This window comes from Aulonocara stuartgranti (genome assembly GCF_965226115.1).
Source record: "Aulonocara stuartgranti genome assembly, chromosome: 3".
Taxonomy (NCBI): Eukaryota; Metazoa; Chordata; class Actinopteri; order Cichliformes; family Cichlidae; genus Aulonocara; species Aulonocara stuartgranti.
The window spans coordinates 63,893,985-63,913,067 of record NC_138941.1 but is presented as its reverse complement, the minus strand read 5'-3'; the positions used below and the strand labels follow the sequence as shown (position 1 = coordinate 63,913,067).

General features: G+C 42.2%; 1 protein-coding gene and 1 long non-coding RNA gene across 2 annotated transcripts; both read right to left on the bottom strand.

The window, feature by feature from the left end:
* Positions 1–1,564: 1,564 nt before the first annotated feature.
* Positions 1,565–3,747, bottom strand: LOC309692382. The gene is made up of 3 exons (XR_014272294.1): positions 3,531–3,747; positions 1,770–1,840; positions 1,565–1,669 (listed from the first exon to the last, which is right to left on the bottom strand). It is a non-coding gene; the product is annotated as an uncharacterized lncRNA (long non-coding RNA).
* Positions 3,748–3,818: 71 nt separating this feature from the next.
* LOC309698716 (uncharacterized protein) lies at positions 3,819–17,552 on the bottom strand (the record flags this gene model as incomplete). Its single annotated transcript, XM_082521356.1, has 23 exons — positions 3,819–3,947; positions 4,116–4,187; positions 5,080–5,181; positions 5,350–5,421; positions 6,310–6,411; positions 6,580–6,651; positions 7,522–7,623; positions 7,792–7,863; positions 8,748–8,849; positions 9,018–9,089; positions 10,219–10,290; positions 11,177–11,278; positions 11,447–11,518; positions 12,395–12,496; positions 12,665–12,736; positions 13,596–13,697; positions 13,866–13,937; positions 14,817–14,918; positions 15,087–15,158; positions 16,018–16,119; positions 16,288–16,359; positions 17,226–17,327; positions 17,496–17,552. The coding sequence occupies 23 exons, from the start codon at positions 17,550–17,552 to the stop codon at positions 3,819–3,821; spliced, it is 1,998 nt and encodes a 665-aa protein (XP_082377482.1).
* Between the last annotated feature and the right edge of the window lie 1,531 nt (positions 17,553–19,083).

Sequence of the window (19,083 nt, the reverse complement as noted above, 5' to 3'; positions counted from 1 at the left end):
CATTTATTCATTGTGCTTCAGTAACTCACACTACTGAGCTGTTTTATAGAGAAGAAGAGGAGACAGGAGACATGGACTGCATTCAGTCTGCAGGCTCTTCCTCGACTGAGGTAGAGGAGCCTTGGCAGCAGCTGCTATCATATCTTATAGCCGCTGCTGTCATAAGGAATGTACCTCTGGGTGACCGGGACACAAACAGATCCATCGATCTTTCTCATGATAGTCGGTCTCTACAGACATTAAAAAAGCTGACAGCTATGAAAACACCTTCAGAATTAATGAATGTTCAACACACACACACACACACACACACACATACGGGTCTATGTGGTATGGCGGGACTATACTACGTCAATCCGCCCGGTGGTGGTTTAAGTGGACTACCCTTTTGAAAGGACTTAGAGCCAAGGGAGCGAGGTTAAAGTGTTCGAAAAAATCTGAAAAAAATTTGGGTCACTTCAGACCTCATACACTCCCTATAGAAGTCTAGATACACTGATACACACCAACCAGACTCTATTGTGTTTTCTGGAGACATTGTCCACTTGACAACAATGTGTTTTATGAGGTCCAAAAAAAACAATATTGGGTCTTTAAAGGGACAATGATGTAATATGTAAATAGCTCATCATTACCATGAATACACATCTGACAGGACACAGGATTACTGGAACATCATTTTATTAGTGTTCTTGGATCTGAACATTAATTTTAACCATAAATAAAAAAAGAAATCTATGGACAAAAATGCCCACGCTTCCCACAGAAATATAAAAATATAGAAAACAGAAAAATTAAAAACATTTAAAATGAATTTTAATAGTTTAAAGGTAAATATTAAGGGGAGAAAATATGCATTTATAATTTTTTATTTTAAATATAACCCGTCAAAAAAAACCCTAAATAAATTAAATGTAAAAATTATGAAATACAAACTACTTCTGTATTTAACAAGAACTTTTTTTTCTTTAAACAGAACATCAGTGTTAACAACAATTGGCAATCTGACCAAGATGTAAAACCACAGCTCTCTAAACAGTTATTTTAGTTCATTTTTTTCTGCCTTTTTGCAGTTAATCCTCTGTTTCTTACAAAATCTCTTATGTTTTGAACTGTTCTTCCTGCCAACACCGGATCTTCTACCAATTTGCAATGACTGCATTCATTTTTGGTGGCTAGTTTCATTATGCTTAAAATTTCCCTTATTTCTCAATTTCTCTAACAGACTTTTACGCTCGTTTGAGTCTCTAGGCAGGGAAAATGCATGCACAACATCAGGAGCCGTTTTGTGCGTTTTCAGGTGGCGGGAAATTTTAGCTTGTGGTTTGCCACAAAAATAGCAGTAATTTCTTTTACTTAAAGTCATTTTTTCTGATTCAGTTTCGCAAAGCTCACTTTTATCTTGTGGCTTGTCCTTTGTCAAGTTGTGGATTAAATTCATTGAATCTGATTGTTCATGCGCTTTGGAGATGTCATCTTGGCATAGCAGACCTTTTGATGTGCTTGGCAATAATGAGATGTCTTCATCTGAATCTTCATCATATGACTCTGAATCTGGCACATATTCTTCTTCTGATATGCTGTGGTTGCCATCATCATCGCTTGATATTTGATCCAGAACTGAATGTGGCAATCCATCCTCCCCTGAATATTCAGAAATTTCTTCTTTCTGGAATGTAAGAACAAAAGTTTTTTTAATTGATCAATACTTTAGACAGGTAAAAAATAAACTGAAAAAAAGTCAAGCCAAATATGAATGGGATACACACCTGTGTTGACTGGTGGCAATTCTGATTTGCCAATTTTGCAAGGCAAGATTTGTGCCAGACCCCTAAACAAACTGAAACACATTTTGATAGACTTAATTTAGCTTTGCAGTTCTATTTAAGTGAAGTAGTTTTTTGTCAAAGCATTGCAGTAATGTCAAATGCTGAAAAAACAAAAAAAAACAAAACTGTTCACATTAAGGATATTTTAATGACTACACATACACTGCTAATCCCCCTCCCCCCCCCCAAAAAAGGACATCCCAGATGTGAATGAAGGAATTATTCTTATTAAATACTTTGTTCTTTAGGTAGTTGAGTGGCATGAAAGTGTGTAGTTGAATGTGTGTGGCCTCCAGATGCCTGTACGACTTCCCTACAATGCCTGGGCATGCTCGGGATGAGGTGGCGGATGGTCTCCTGAAGGATCTCCTCCAAGACCTGGACTAAAGCATCTGCCAACCCCTGGACAGTTTGTGGTGGATGGAGTGAGACATGATGTCCCAGATGTGCTCAATTGGATTCAGGTCTGGGGAACAGGCGGGCCAGTCCATAGCATCAATGCCTTTGTCATGGAGGAACTGCTGACATACTCCAGCCACATGAGGCCCAGTGTCGTCTCGCATTAGGTGGACCCCAGGGCCAAACGCACCAGCATGTGGTCTCACAAAGGGTCCGAGGACCTCATCTTGTTACCCAATGACAGTCAGGCTCTCTGGCAGGCACAGAAATGCCACCCCTCACCATTACTGACCCACTGCCAATATGATCATGCTGGAGGATGTTGCAGGCAGCAGAACATTCCCCACGGCATCTCCAGACTGTCACGTGCTCAGTTTGAACCTCCTTTCAGCTGTGAGGAGCATAGGGTGCCCGTGCTGAAGTTGCCAAACTTTGTGTTTTCTGGCAAATGCCAAACATCCTGCATGGTGTTGGACTGCAAGCTCAATCCCCACCTGTGGATGCTGGACCCTCAAGTCACCCTCATGAAGTCAGTTTCTGACCATTTGAGCAGACAGATGCACATTTGTGGCCTGTTTGAGGTCATTTTGCAGGGCTCCTCTTGTTCCTCCTTGCACAAAGGTGGAGGTAGCGGTCCTGCTGCTGGGTTGTTGCCCTCCTATGGCCTACTCCACATCCAGGTAGCACCTCCATGCTCTGGACACTACACTAACAGACACAGCAAACCTTCTTGCCACAGCTCACATTGATGTGCTACGCTAGATGAGCTGCACTACCTGAGCCCCTTGTGTGGGTTGTAGACTGTCTCATGCTACCACTAAAATGAAATCACCGCCAGCATTCAAAAGTGACCATAACATCAGCCAGAAAGCATAGGTGCTGAGAAGTGGTCTGTGGTCATCACCTGCAGAACCAGTCCTTTATTATGGTGAATTGACTATAATTTCCACTTGTTGTCTACTCTATTTGCAAAACAGCATGTGAAACTGGTTGTCAGTGTTACTTCCTAAGTGAACAGTTTGATTTCACAGAAGTGTGACTGACTTGGAGTAACATCGCATTGTTTAAGTGTTCCCTTTATTATTTTGAGCAGTTTATGTTATGGAATGGGGAATTGAGGACAATCCCAAGTATACCATTTTTACAAGGTCCTGCACCAATGAGGTAATACTGCATTTCTTTAATTAGACGTGACCACCCATTAATTAAAAAGGGAGCAGTGTTCATTTCAGCACATCTTAACTTGTTGAACTCTATTAATGCTTTTTACTATACACTGTACCTATTCACTAAATGTCTCACCTTTGCACTTAAAGCCAAGCCACTTGAGGGAGGAAACCGGTCCCACACACTGAATGCACTTGTCCAAAGATGATATTGTTGTGCACACCAGACGATGATTGTGACACTGTTAGCAAAATATTGCAACATTTATTTGTTTTGGACAGTTGGAAAGGTGTGTTTTCAATTCAGTTGCAGATATCAACTAATAAACTTCGTCCATGTAAATCACATCACACCCAGGTGACTGCCAAACACACACACACACAGCATCCATAAAGAATGATGATAGATTAAATTATTAGTTCATTAAGTGGTACACTGGATTATATTTACCCTTTCAGGCTCTGGATGTTTCAGGTCCAGATCATTGTTTGGAAAGCTGTTTGGTTGCGGCTTTAGGCAGCTCACAGTCTTCTGAATCTGGCTGGTCTCAGTCTTCGTGTGTAACAGATAGAGAATGAAGACAAAAGAACAGTAATCTGACAGTTACTAAAAATGCATCACTCAAGAGGATGAATAGACCATTTCACTATTGGCAAATAGCGTAAGGTACACATCGTGCATGAGAAACATTCATTAAAATCTGTCCTAGGTCAATGTTACCTCTTCAAAATCTTGCACTGAAGAAGAATGCATGGCTTCTGAGCCTTGCTGAGGCATTTCTTCATCAAGATCCTGCAACAAAGAAAAGATGGCACAAAGATTAGACCAAGTGCTCTTCTTGCAACTGTACTGGGCAGTCCTGTGCTTCTGTCTTTAATTTGCATGTGTGTGTGTGTGTGTGTGTGTGGGGGGGGGGGGGGCTTTCCACTCAAGAAATGTTTTCTTCTGAAAAAAATACTGGCTACAATAGTTAACAACTGATTCCTTTGCAATCATCCATCCTCTTCCACTTATCCTTATCAGGATTGTGGGGTAGCAGTTTTGGGGCCTATACCAGCTACCATAGGGCAGTACAACCTGGACAGATCACCAGTCTAACATGGAAGGACAAGCATTTGCATTCACACCAAAGGGCAGTTTTGAATCACCAGTTAACCTAACCCCATAAGCTACATCTTTGGACTGTGGGAAGAAGCCAGAGTACACAGCGAGAGAGCCCATGCACTACCAGCAGTAAAAAGTGCCTAAAACAAGTTAAGAAGTTGTATAGTACTATCTATCTTAATGTTCAAGCCTGAGTTTCAAAAAATTTCAACATAGAAACAAAGCACATGCAGTCAGCTCTGCATGCTGTAGGTCAAACTGTCAAGACATACGAGAAGACCCCTCCTAAAACCAGAGTGATGTCACCATGAAGCAAACTTTGACGGAGTCCCCCAATAACAGTGTGGTCCTCCTAAGTCACATTTGGGTGGTTAACACACACACACACACACACACACACACACTCAGATGTTATCCAGACTTGCACTTTGAAACAATGAAAAGGACCTACAAGCCACGGTCCATGTAAATCACATCACACCCAGGTGACTGCCAAACACACACACACACACAGCATCCATAAAGAATGATGATAGATTAAATTATTAGTTCATTAAGTGGTACACTGGATTATATTTACCCTTTCAGGCTCTGGATGTTTCAGGTCCAGATCATTGTTTGGAAAGCTGTTTGGTTGCGGCTTTAGGCAGCTCACAGTCTTCTGAATCTGGCTGGTCTCAGTCTTCGTGTGTAACAGATAGAGAATGAAGACAAAAGAACAGTAATCTGACAGTTACTAAAAATGCATCACTCAAGAGGATGAATAGACCATTTCACTATCGGCAAATAGCGTAAGGTACACATCGTGCATGAGAAACATTCATTAAAATCTGTCCTAGGTCAATGTTACCTCTTCAAAATCTTGCACTGAAGAAGAATGCATGGCTTCTGAGCCTTGCTGAGGCATTTCTTCATCAAGATCCTGCAACAAAGAAAAGATGGCACAAAGATTAGACCAAGTGCTCTTCTTGCAACTGTACTGGGCAGTCCTGTGCTTCTGTCTTTAATTTGCATGTGTGTGTGTGTGTGTGTGTGGGGGGGGGGGGGGGGGCTTTCCACTCAAGAAATGTTTTCTTCTGAAAAAAATACTGGCTACAATAATTAACAACTGATTCCTTTGCAATCATCCATCCTCTTCCACTTATCCTTATCAGGATTGTGGGGTAGCAGTTTTGGGGCCTATACCAGCTACCATAGGGCAGTACAACCTGGACAGATCGCCAGTCTAACATGGAAGGACAAGCATTTGCATTCACACCAAAGGGCAGTTTTGAATCACCAGTTAACCTAACCCCATAAGCTACATCTTTGGACTGTGGGAAGAAGCCAGAGTACACAGCCAGAGAGAGCCCATGCATTACAGCAGTAAAAAGTGCCTAAAACAAGTTAAGAAGTTGTATAGTACTATCTATCTTAATGTTCAAGCCTGAGTTTCAAAAAATTTCAACATAGAAACAAAGCACATGCAGTCAGCTCTGCATGCTGTAGGTCAAACTGTCAAGACATACGAGAAGACCCCTCCTAAAACCAGAGTGATGTCACCATGAAGCAAACTTTGACGGAGTCCCCCAATAACAGTGTGGTCCTCCTAAGTCACATTTGGGTGGTTAACACACACACACACACACACACACACTCAGATGTTATCCAGACTTGCACTTTGAAACAATGAAAAGGACCTACAAGCCACGGTCCATGTAAATCACATCACACCCAGGTGACTGCCAAACACACACACACACAGCATCCATAAAGAATGATGATAGATTAAATTATTAGTTCATTAAGTGGTACACTGGATTATATTTACCCTTTCAGGCTCTGGATGTTTCAGGTCCAGATCATTGTTTGGAAAGCTGTTTGGTTGCGGCTTTAGGCAGCTCACAGTCTTCTGAATCTGGCTGGTCTCAGTCTTCGTGTGTAACAGATAGAGAATGAAGACAAAAGAACAGTAATCTGACAGTTACTAAAAATGCATCACTCAAGAGGATGAATAGACCATTTCACTATCGGCAAATAGCGTAAGGTACACATCGTGCATGAGAAACATTCATTAAAATCTGTCCTAGGTCAATGTTACCTCTTCAAAATCTTGCACTGAAGAAGAATGCATGGCTTCTGAGCCTTGCTGAGGCATTTCTTCATCAAGATCCTGCAACAAAGAAAAGATGGCACAAAGATTAGACCAAGTGCTCTTCTTGCAACTGTACTGGGCAGGCCTGTGCTTCTGTCTTTAATTTGCATGTGTGTGTGTGTGTGTGTGTGTGTGGGGGGGGGGGGGCTTTCCACTCAAGAAATGTTTTCTTCTGAAAAAAATACTGGCTACAATAGTTAACAACTGATTCCTTTGCAATCATCCATCCTCTTCCACTTATCCTTATCAGGATTGTGGGGTAGCAGTTTTGGGGCCTATACCAGCTACCATAGGGCAGTACAACCTGGACAGATCACCAGTCTAACATGGAAGGACAAGCATTTGCATTCACACCAAAGGGCAGTTTTGAATCACCAGTTAACCTAACCCCATAAGCTACATCTTTGGACTGTGGGAAGAAGCCAGAGTACACAGCGAGAGAGCCCATGCACTACCAGCAGTAAAAAGTGCCTAAAACAAGTTAAGTTGTATAGTACTATCTATCTTAATGTTCAAGCCTGAGTTTCAAACCACATAGAAACAAAGCACATGTAGTCAGTTCTGCATGCTGTAGGTCAAACTGTCAAGAAATACGAGAAGACCCCTCCTAAAACCAGAGTGATGTCACCATGAAGCAAACTTTGACGGAGTCTCCCAATAACAGTGTGGTCCTCCTAAGTCACATTTGGGTGGTTAACACACACACACACACTCAGATGTTATCCAGACTTGCACTTTGAAACAATGAAAAGGACCTACAAGCCACAGTCCATGTAAATCACATCACACCCAGGTGACTGCCAAACACAAACACACACACAGCATCCATAAAGAATGATGATAGATTAAATTATTAGTTCATTAAGTGGTACACTGGATTATATTTACCCTTTCAGGCTCTGGATGTTTCAGGTCCAGATCATTGTTTGGAAAGCTGTTTGGTTGCGGCTTTAGGCAGCTCACAGTCTTCTGAATCTGGCTGGTCTCAGTCTTCGTGTGTAACAGATAGAGAATGAAGACAAAAGAACAGTAATCTGACAGTTACTAAAAATGCATCACTCAAGAGGATGAATAGACCATTTCACTATCGGCAAATAGCGTAAGGTACACATCGTGCATGAGAAACATTCATTAAAATCTGTCCTAGGTCAATGTTACCTCTTCAAAATCTTGCACTGAAGAAGAATGCATGGCTTCTGAGCCTTGCTGAGGCATTTCTTCATCAAGATCCTGCAACAAAGAAAAGATGGCACAAAGATTAGACCAAGTGCTCTTCTTGCAACTGTACTGGGCAGTCCTGTGCTTCTGTCTTTAATTTGCATGTGTGTGTGTGTGTGTGGGGGGGGGGGGGGGGGGGGGGGCTTTCCACTCAAGAAATGTTTTCTTCTGAAAAAAATACTGGCTACAATAATTAACAACTGATTCCTTTGCAATCATCCATCCTCTTCCACTTATCCTTATCAGGATTGTGGGGTAGCAGTTTTGGGGCCTATACCAGCTACCATAGGGCAGTACAACCTGGACAGATCGCCAGTCTAACATGGAAGGACAAGCATTTGCATTCACACCAAAGGGCAGTTTTGAATCACCAGTTAACCTAACCCCATAAGCTACATCTTTGGACTGTGGGAAGAAGCCAGAGTACACAGCCAGAGAGAGCCCATGCATTACAGCAGTAAAAAGTGCCTAAAACAAGTTAAGAAGTTGTATAGTACTATCTTAATGTTCAAGCCTGAGTTTCAAAAAATTTCAACATAGAAACAAAGCACATGCAGTCAGCTCTGCATGCTGTAGGTCAAACTGTCAAGACATACGAGAAGACCCCTCCTAAAACCAGAGTGATGTCACCATGAAGCAAACTTTGACGGAGTCCCCCAATAACAGTGTGGTCCTCCTAAGTCACATTTGGGTGGTTAACACACACACACACACACACACTCAGATGTTATCCAGACTTGCACTTTGAAACAATGAAAAGGACCTACAAGCCACAGTCCATGTAAATCACATCACACCCAGGTGACTGCCAAACACAAACACACACACAGCATCCATAAAGAATGATGATAGATTAAATTATTAGTTCATTAAGTGGTACACTGGATTATATTTACCCTTTCAGGCTCTGGATGTTTCAGGTCCAGATCATTGTTTGGAAAGCTGTTTGGTTGCGGCTTTAGGCAGCTCACAGTCTTCTGAATCTGGCTGGTCTCAGTCTTCGTGTGTAACAGATAGAGAATGAAGACAAAAGAACAGTAATCTGACAGTTACTAAAAATGCATCACTCAAGAGGATGAATAGACCATTTCACTATCGGCAAATAGCGTAAGGTACACATCGTGCATGAGAAACATTCATTAAAATCTGTCCTAGGTCAATGTTACCTCTTCAAAATCTTGCACTGAAGAAGAATGCATGGCTTCTGAGCCTTGCTGAGGCATTTCTTCATCAAGATCCTGCAACAAAGAAAAGATGGCACAAAGATTAGACCAAGTGCTCTTCTTGCAACTGTACTGGGCAGGCCTGTGCTTCTGTCTTTAATTTGCATGTGTGTGTGTGTGTGTGGGGGGGGGGCTTTCCACTCAAGAAATGTTTTCTTCTGAAAAAAATACTGGCTACAATAGTTAACAACTGATTCCTTTGCAATCATCCATCCTCTTCCACTTATCCTTATCAGGATTGTGGGGTAGCAGTTTTGGGGCCTATACCAGCTACCATAGGGCAGTACAACCTGGACAGATCACCAGTCTAACATGGAAGGACAAGCATTTGCATTCACACCAAAGGGCAGTTTTGAATCACCAGTTAACCTAACCCCATAAGCTACATCTTTGGACTGTGGGAAGAAGCCAGAGTACACAGCGAGAGAGCCCATGCACTACCAGCAGTAAAAAGTGCCTAAAACAAGTTAAGTTGTATAGTACTATCTATCTTAATGTTCAAGCCTGAGTTTCAAACCACATAGAAACAAAGCACATGTAGTCAGTTCTGCATGCTGTAGGTCAAACTGTCAAGAAATACGAGAAGACCCCTCCTAAAACCAGAGTGATGTCACCATGAAGCAAACTTTGACGGAGTCTCCCAATAACAGTGTGGTCCTCCTAAGTCACATTTGGGTGGTTAACACACACACACACACTCAGATGTTATCCAGACTTGCACTTTGAAACAATGAAAAGGACCTACAAGCCACAGTCCATGTAAATCACATCACACCCAGGTGACTGCCAAACACAAACACACACACAGCATCCATAAAGAATGATGATAGATTAAATTATTAGTTCATTAAGTGGTACACTGGATTATATTTACCCTTTCAGGCTCTGGATGTTTCAGGTCCAGATCATTGTTTGGAAAGCTGTTTGGTTGTGGCTTTAGGCAGCTCACAGTCTTCTGAATCTGGCTGGTCTCAGTCTTCGTGTGTAACAGATAGAGAATGAAGACAAAAGAACAGTAATCTGACAGTTACTAAAAATGCATCACTCAAGAGGATGAATAGACCATTTCACTATCGGCAAATAGCGTAAGGTACACATCGTGCATGAGAAACATTCATTAAAATCTGTCCTAGGTCAATGTTACCTCTTCAAAATCTTGCACTGAAGAAGAATGCATGGCTTCTGAGCCTTGCTGAGGCATTTCTTCATCAAGATCCTGCAACAAAGAAAAGATGGCACAAAGATTAGACCAAGTGCTCTTCTTGCAACTGTACTGGGCAGTCCTGTGCTTCTGTCTTTAATTTGCATGTGTGTGTGTGTGTGTGTGGGGGGGGGGGGGGGGGGGGGGGCTTTCCACTCAAGAAATGTTTTCTTCTGAAAAAAATACTGGCTACAATAATTAACAACTGATTCCTTTGCAATCATCCATCCTCTTCCACTTATCCTTATCAGGATTGTGGGGTAGCAGTTTTGGGGCCTATACCAGCTACCATAGGGCAGTACAACCTGGACAGATCGCCAGTCTAACATGGAAGGACAAGCATTTGCATTCACACCAAAGGGCAGTTTTGAATCACCAGTTAACCTAACCCCATAAGCTACATCTTTGGACTGTGGGAAGAAGCCAGAGTACACAGCCAGAGAGAGCCCATGCATTACAGCAGTAAAAAGTGCCTAAAACAAGTTAAGAAGTTGTATAGTACTATCTTAATGTTCAAGCCTGAGTTTCAAAAAATTTCAACATAGAAACAAAGCACATGCAGTCAGCTCTGCATGCTGTAGGTCAAACTGTCAAGACATACGAGAAGACCCCTCCTAAAACCAGAGTGATGTCACCATGAAGCAAACTTTGACGGAGTCCCCCAATAACAGTGTGGTCCTCCTAAGTCACATTTGGGTGGTTAACACACACACACACACACACACTCAGATGTTATCCAGACTTGCACTTTGAAACAATGAAAAGGACCTACAAGCCACAGTCCATGTAAATCACATCACACCCAGGTGACTGCCAAACACAAACACACACACAGCATCCATAAAGAATGATGATAGATTAAATTATTAGTTCATTAAGTGGTACACTGGATTATATTTACCCTTTCAGGCTCTGGATGTTTCAGGTCCAGATCATTGTTTGGAAAGCTGTTTGGTTGCGGCTTTAGGCAGCTCACAGTCTTCTGAATCTGGCTGGTCTCAGTCTTCGTGTGTAACAGATAGAGAATGAAGACAAAAGAACAGTAATCTGACAGTTACTAAAAATGCATCACTCAAGAGGATGAATAGACCATTTCACTATCGGCAAATAGCGTAAGGTACACATCGTGCATGAGAAACATTCATTAAAATCTGTCCTAGGTCAATGTTACCTCTTCAAAATCTTGCACTGAAGAAGAATGCATGGCTTCTGAGCCTTGCTGAGGCATTTCTTCATCAAGATCCTGCAACAAAGAAAAGATGGCACAAAGATTAGACCAAGTGCTCTTCTTGCAACTGTACTGGGCAGTCCTGTGCTTCTGTCTTTAATTTGCATGTGTGTGTGTGTGTGGGGGGGGGGGGGGGGGGGCTTTCCACTCAAGAAATGTTTTCTTCTGAAAAAAATACTGGCTACAATAATTAACAACTGATTCCTTTGCAATCATCCATCCTCTTCCACTTATCCTTATCAGGATTGTGGGGTAGCAGTTTTGGGGCCTATACCAGCTACCATAGGGCAGTACAACCTGGACAGATCGCCAGTCTAACATGGAAGGACAAGCATTTGCATTCACACCAAAGGGCAGTTTTGAATCACCAGTTAACCTAACCCCATAAGCTACATCTTTGGACTGTGGGAAGAAGCCAGAGTACACAGCCAGAGAGAGCCCATGCATTACAGCAGTAAAAAGTGCCTAAAACAAGTTAAGAAGTTGTATAGTACTATCTTAATGTTCAAGCCTGAGTTTCAAAAAATTTCAACATAGAAACAAAGCACATGCAGTCAGCTCTGCATGCTGTAGGTCAAACTGTCAAGACATACGAGAAGACCCCTCCTAAAACCAGAGTGATGTCACCATGAAGCAAACTTTGACGGAGTCCCCCAATAACAGTGTGGTCCTCCTAAGTCACATTTGGGTGGTTAACACACACACACACACACACACTCAGATGTTATCCAGACTTGCACTTTGAAACAATGAAAAGGACCTACAAGCCACGGTCCATGTAAATCACATCACACCCAGGTGACTGCCAAACACACACACACACGGCATCCATAAAGAATGATGATAGATTAAATTATTAGTTCATTAAGTGGTACACTGGATTATATTTACCCTTTCAGGCTCTGGATGTTTCAGGTCCAGATCATTGTTTGGAAAGCTGTTTGGTTGCGGCTTTAGGCAGCTCACAGTCTTCTGAATCTGGCTGGTCTCAGTCTTCGTGTGTAACAGATAGAGAATGAAGACAAAAGAACAGTAATCTGACAGTTACTAAAAATGCATCACTCAAGAGGATGAATAGACCATTTCACTATCGGCAAATAGCGTAAGGTACACATCGTGCATGAGAAACATTCATTAAAATCTGTCCTAGGTCAATGTTACCTCTTCAAAATCTTGCACTGAAGAAGAATGCATGGCTTCTGAGCCTTGCTGAGGCATTTCTTCATCAAGATCCTGCAACAAAGAAAAGATGGCACAAAGATTAGACCAAGTGCTCTTCTTGCAACTGTACTGGGCAGGCCTGTGCTTCTGTCTTTAATTTGCATGTGTGTGTGTGTGTGTGGGGGGGGGGCTTTCCACTCAAGAAATGTTTTCTTCTGAAAAAAATACTGGCTACAATAGTTAACAACTGATTCCTTTGCAATCATCCATCCTCTTCCACTTATCCTTATCAGGATTGTGGGGTAGCAGTTTTGGGGCCTATACCAGCTACCATAGGGCAGTACAACCTGGACAGATCACCAGTCTAACATGGAAGGACAAGCATTTGCATTCACACCAAAGGGCAGTTTTGAATCACCAGTTAACCTAACCCCATAAGCTACATCTTTGGACTGTGGGAAGAAGCCAGAGTACACAGCGAGAGAGCCCATGCACTACCAGCAGTAAAAAGTGCCTAAAACAAGTTAAGTTGTATAGTACTATCTATCTTAATGTTCAAGCCTGAGTTTCAAACCACATAGAAACAAAGCACATGTAGTCAGTTCTGCATGCTGTAGGTCAAACTGTCAAGAAATACGAGAAGACCCCTCCTAAAACCAGAGTGATGTCACCATGAAGCAAACTTTGACGGAGTCTCCCAATAACAGTGTGGTCCTCCTAAGTCACATTTGGGTGGTTAACACACACACACACACTCAGATGTTATCCAGACTTGCACTTTGAAACAATGAAAAGGACCTACAAGCCACAGTCCATGTAAATCACATCACACCCAGGTGACTGCCAAACACAAACACACACACAGCATCCATAAAGAATGATGATAGATTAAATTATTAGTTCATTAAGTGGTACACTGGATTATATTTACCCTTTCAGGCTCTGGATGTTTCAGGTCCAGATCATTGTTTGGAAAGCTGTTTGGTTGCGGCTTTAGGCAGCTCACAGTCTTCTGAATCTGGCTGGTCTCAGTCTTCGTGTGTAACAGATAGAGAATGAAGACAAAAGAACAGTAATCTGACAGTTACTAAAAATGCATCACTCAAGAGGATGAATAGACCATTTCACTATCGGCAAATAGCGTAAGGTACACATCGTGCATGAGAAACATTCATTAAAATCTGTCCTAGGTCAATGTTACCTCTTCAAAATCTTGCACTGAAGAAGAATGCATGGCTTCTGAGCCTTGCTGAGGCATTTCTTCATCAAGATCCTGCAACAAAGAAAAGATGGCACAAAGATTAGACCAAGTGCTCTTCTTGCAACTGTACTGGGCAGTCCTGTGCTTCTGTCTTTAATTTGCATGTGTGTGTGTGTGTGGGGGGGGGGGGGGGGGGGGGGCTTTCCACTCAAGAAATGTTTTCTTCTGAAAAAAATACTGGCTACAATAATTAACAACTGATTCCTTTGCAATCATCCATCCTCTTCCACTTATCCTTATCAGGATTGTGGGGTAGCAGTTTTGGGGCCTATACCAGCTACCATAGGGCAGTACAACCTGGACAGATCGCCAGTCTAACATGGAAGGACAAGCATTTGCATTCACACCAAAGGGCAGTTTTGAATCACCAGTTAACCTAACCCCATAAGCTACATCTTTGGACTGTGGGAAGAAGCCAGAGTACACAGCCAGAGAGAGCCCATGCATTACAGCAGTAAAAAGTGCCTAAAACAAGTTAAGAAGTTGTATAGTACTATCTTAATGTTCAAGCCTGAGTTTCAAAAAATTTCAACATAGAAACAAAGCACATGCAGTCAGCTCTGCATGCTGTAGGTCAAACTGTCAAGACATACGAGAAGACCCCTCCTAAAACCAGAGTGATGTCACCATGAAGCAAACTTTGACGGAGTCCCCCAATAACAGTGTGGTCCTCCTAAGTCACATTTGGGTGGTTAACACACACACACACACACACACTCAGATGTTATCCAGACTTGCACTTTGAAACAATGAAAAGGACCTACAAGCCACGGTCCATGTAAATCACATCACACCCAGGTGACTGCCAAACACACACACACACGGCATCCATAAAGAATGATGATAGATTAAATTATTAGTTCATTAAGTGGTACACTGGATTATATTTACCCTTTCAGGCTCTGGATGTTTCAGGTCCAGATCATTGTTTGGAAAGCTGTTTGGTTGCGGCTTTAGGCAGCTCACAGTCTTCTGAATCTGGCTGGTCTCAGTCTTCGTGTGTAACAGATAGAGAATGAAGACAAAAGAACAGTAATCTGACAGTTACTAAAAATGCATCACTCAAGAGGATGAATAGACCATTTCACTATCGGCAAATAGCGTAAGGTACACATCGTGCATGAGAAACATTCATTAAAATCTGTCCTAGGTCAATGTTACCTCTTCAAAATCTTGCACTGAAGAAGAATGCATGGCTTCTGAGCCTTGCTGAGGCATTTCTTCATCAAGATCCTGCAACAAAGAAAAGATGGCACAAAGATTAGACCAAGTGCTCTTCTTGCAACTGTACTGGGCAGGCCTGTGCTTCTGTCTTTAATTTGCATGTGTGTGTGTGTGTGTGTGGGGGGGGCTTTCCACTCAAGAAATGTTTTCTTCTGAAAAAAATACTGGCTACAATAGTTAACAACTGATTCCTTTGCAATCATCCATCCTCTTCCACTTATCCTTATCAGGATTGTGGGGTAGCAGTTTTGGGGCCTATACCAGCTACCATAGGGCAGTACAACCTGGACAGATCACCAGTCTAACATGGAAGGACAAGCATTTGCATTCACACCAAAGGGCAGTTTTGAATCACCAGTTAACCTAACCCCATAAGCTACATCTTTGGACTGTGGGAAGAAGCCAGAGTACACAGCGAGAGAGCCCATGCACTACCAGCAGTAAAAAGTGCCTAAAACAAGTTAAGTTGTATAGTACTATCTATCTTAATGTTCAAGCCTGAGTTTCAAACCACATAGAAACAAAGCACATGTAGTCAGTTCTGCATGCTGTAGGTCAAACTGTCAAGAAATACGAGAAGACCCCTCCTAAAACCAGAGTGATGTCACCATGAAGCAAACTTTGACGGAGTCTCCCAATAACAGTGTGGTCCTCCTAAGTCACATTTGGGTGGTTAACACACACACACACACTCAGATGTTATCCAGACTTGCACTTTGAAACAATGAAAAGGACCTACAAGCCACAGTCCATGTAAATCACATCACACCCAGGTGACTGCCAAACACAAACACACACACAGCATCCATAAAGAATGATGATAGATTAAATTATTAGTTCATTAAGTGGTACACTGGATTATATTTACCCTTTCAGGCTCTGGATGTTTCAGGTCCAGATCATTGTTTGGAAAGCTGTTTGGTTGCGGCTTTAGGCAGCTCACAGTCTTCTGAATCTGGCTGGTCTCAGTCTTCGTGTGTAACAGATAGAGAATGAAGACAAAAGAACAGTAATCTGACAGTTACTAAAAATGCATCACTCAAGAGGATGAATAGACCATTTCACTATCGGCAAATAGCGTAAGGTACACATCGTGCATGAGAAACATTCATTAAAATCTGTCCTAGGTCAATGTTACCTCTTCAAAATCTTGCACTGAAGAAGAATGCATGGCTTCTGAGCCTTGCTGAGGCATTTCTTCATCAAGATCCTGCAACAAAGAAAAGATGGCACAAAGATTAGACCAAGTGCTCTTCTTGCAACTGTACTGGGCAGTCCTGTGCTTCTGTCTTTAATTTGCATGTGTGTGTGTGTGTGTGGGGGGGCTTTCCACTCAAGAAATGTTTTCTTCTGAAAAAAATACTGGCTACAATAATTAACAACTGATTCCTTTGCAATCATCCATCCTCTTCCACTTATCCTTATCAGGATTGTGGGGTAGCAGTTTTGGGGCCTATACCAGCTACCATAGGGCAGTACAACCTGGACAGATCGCCAGTCTAACATGGAAGGACAAGCATTTGCATTCACACCAAAGGGCAGTTTTGAATCACCAGTTAACCTAACCCCATAAGCTACATCTTTGGACTGTGGGAAGAAGCCAGAGTACACAGCCAGAGAGAGCCCATGCATTACAGCAGTAAAAAGTGCCTAAAACAAGTTAAGAAGTTGTATAGTACTATCTTAATGTTCAAGCCTGAGTTTCAAAAAATTTCAACATAGAAACAAAGCACATGCAGTCAGCTCTGCATGCTGTAGGTCAAACTGTCAAGACATACGAGAAGACCCCTCCTAAAACCAGAGTGATGTCACCATGAAGCAAACTTTGACGGAGTCCCCCAATAACAGTGTGGTCCTCCTAAGTCACATTTGGGTGGTTAACACACACACACACACACACACTCAGATGTTATCCAGACTTGCACTTTGAAACAATGAAAAGGACCTACAAGCCACGGTCCATGTAAATCACATCACACCCAGGTGACTGCCAAACACACACACACACGGCATCCATAAAGAATGATGATAGATTAAATTATTAGTTCATTAAGTGGTACACTGGATTATATTTACCCTTTCAGGCTCTGGATGTTTCAGGTCCAGATCATTGTTTGGAAAGCTGTTTGGTTGCGGCTTTAGGCAGCTCACAGTCTTCTGAATCTGGCTGGTCTCAGTCTTCGTGTGTAACAGATAGAGAATGAAGACAAAAGAACAGTAATCTGACAGTTACTAAAAATGCATCACTCAAGAGGATGAATAGACCATTTCACTATCGGCAAATAGCGTAAGGTACACATCGTGCATGAGAAACATTCATTAAAATCTGTCCTAGGTCAATGTTACCTCTTCAAAATCTTGCACTGAAGAAGAATGCATGGCTTCTGAGCCTTGCTGAGGCATTTCTTCATCAAGATCCTGCAACAAAGAAAAGATGGCACAAAGATTAGACCAAGTGCTCTTCTTGCAACTGTACTGGGCAGGCCTGTGCTTCTGTCTTTAATTTGCATGTGTGTGTGTGTGTGTGGGGGGGGGGCTTTCCACTCAAGAAATGTTTTCTTCTGAAAAAAATACTGGCTACAATAGTTAACAACTGATTCCTTTGCAATCATCCATCCTCTTCCACTTATCCTTATCAGGATTGTGGGGTAGCAGTTTTGGGGCCTATACCAGCTACCATAGGGCAGTACAACCTGGACAGATCACCAGTCTAACATGGAAGGACAAGCATTTGCATTCACACCAAAGGGCAGTTTTGAATCACCAGTTAACCTAACCCCATAAGCTACATCTTTGGACTGTGGGAAGAAGCCAGAGTACACAGCGAGAGAGCCCATGCACTACCAGCAGTAAAAAGTGCCTAAAACAAGTTAAGTTGTATAGTACTATCTATCTTAATGTTCAAGCCTGAGTTTCAAACCACATAGAAACAAAGCACATGTAGTCAGTTCTGCATGCTGTAGGTCAAACTGTCAAGAAATACGAGAAGACCCCTCCTAAAACCAGAGTGATGTCACCATGAAGCAAACTTTGACGGAGTCTCCCAATAACAGTGTGGTCCTCCTAAGTCACATTTGGGTGGTTAACACACACACACACACTCAGATGTTATCCAGACTTGCACTTTGAAACAATGAAAAGGACCTACAAGCCACAGTCCATGTAAATCACATCACACCCAGGTGACTGCCAAACACAAACACACACACAGCATCCATAAAGAATGATGATAGATTAAATTATTAGTTCATTAAGTGGTACACTGGATTATATTTACCCTTTCAGGCTCTGGATGTTTCAGGTCCAGATCATTGTTTGGAAAGCTGTTTGGTTGTGGCTTTAGGCAGCTCACAGTCTTCTGAATCTGGCTGGTCTCAGTCTTCGTGTGTAACAGATAGAGAATGAAGACAAAAGAACAGTAATCTGACAGTTACTAAAAATGCATCACTCAAGAGGATGAATAGACCATTTCACTATCGGCAAATAGCGTAAGGTACACATCGTGCATGAGAAACATTCATTAAAATCTGTCCTAGGTCAATGTTACCTCTTCAAAATCTTGCACTGAAGAAGAATGCATGGCTTCTGAGCCTTGCTGAGGCATTTCTTCATCAAGATCCTGCAACAAAGAAAAGATGGCACAAAGATTAGACCAAGTGCTCTTCTTGCAACTGTACTGGGCAGTCCTGTGCTTCTGTCTTTAATTTGCATGTGTGTGTGTGTGTGTGTGGGGGGGGGGGGGGGGGGGGGGCTTTCCACTCAAGAAATGTTTTCTTCTGAAAAAAATACTGGCTACAATAATTAACAACTGATTCCTTTGCAATCATCCATCCTCTTCCACTTATCCTTATCAGGATTGTGGGGTAGCAGTTTTGGGGCCTATACCAGCTACCATAGGGCAGTACAACCTGGACAGATCGCCAGTCTAACATGG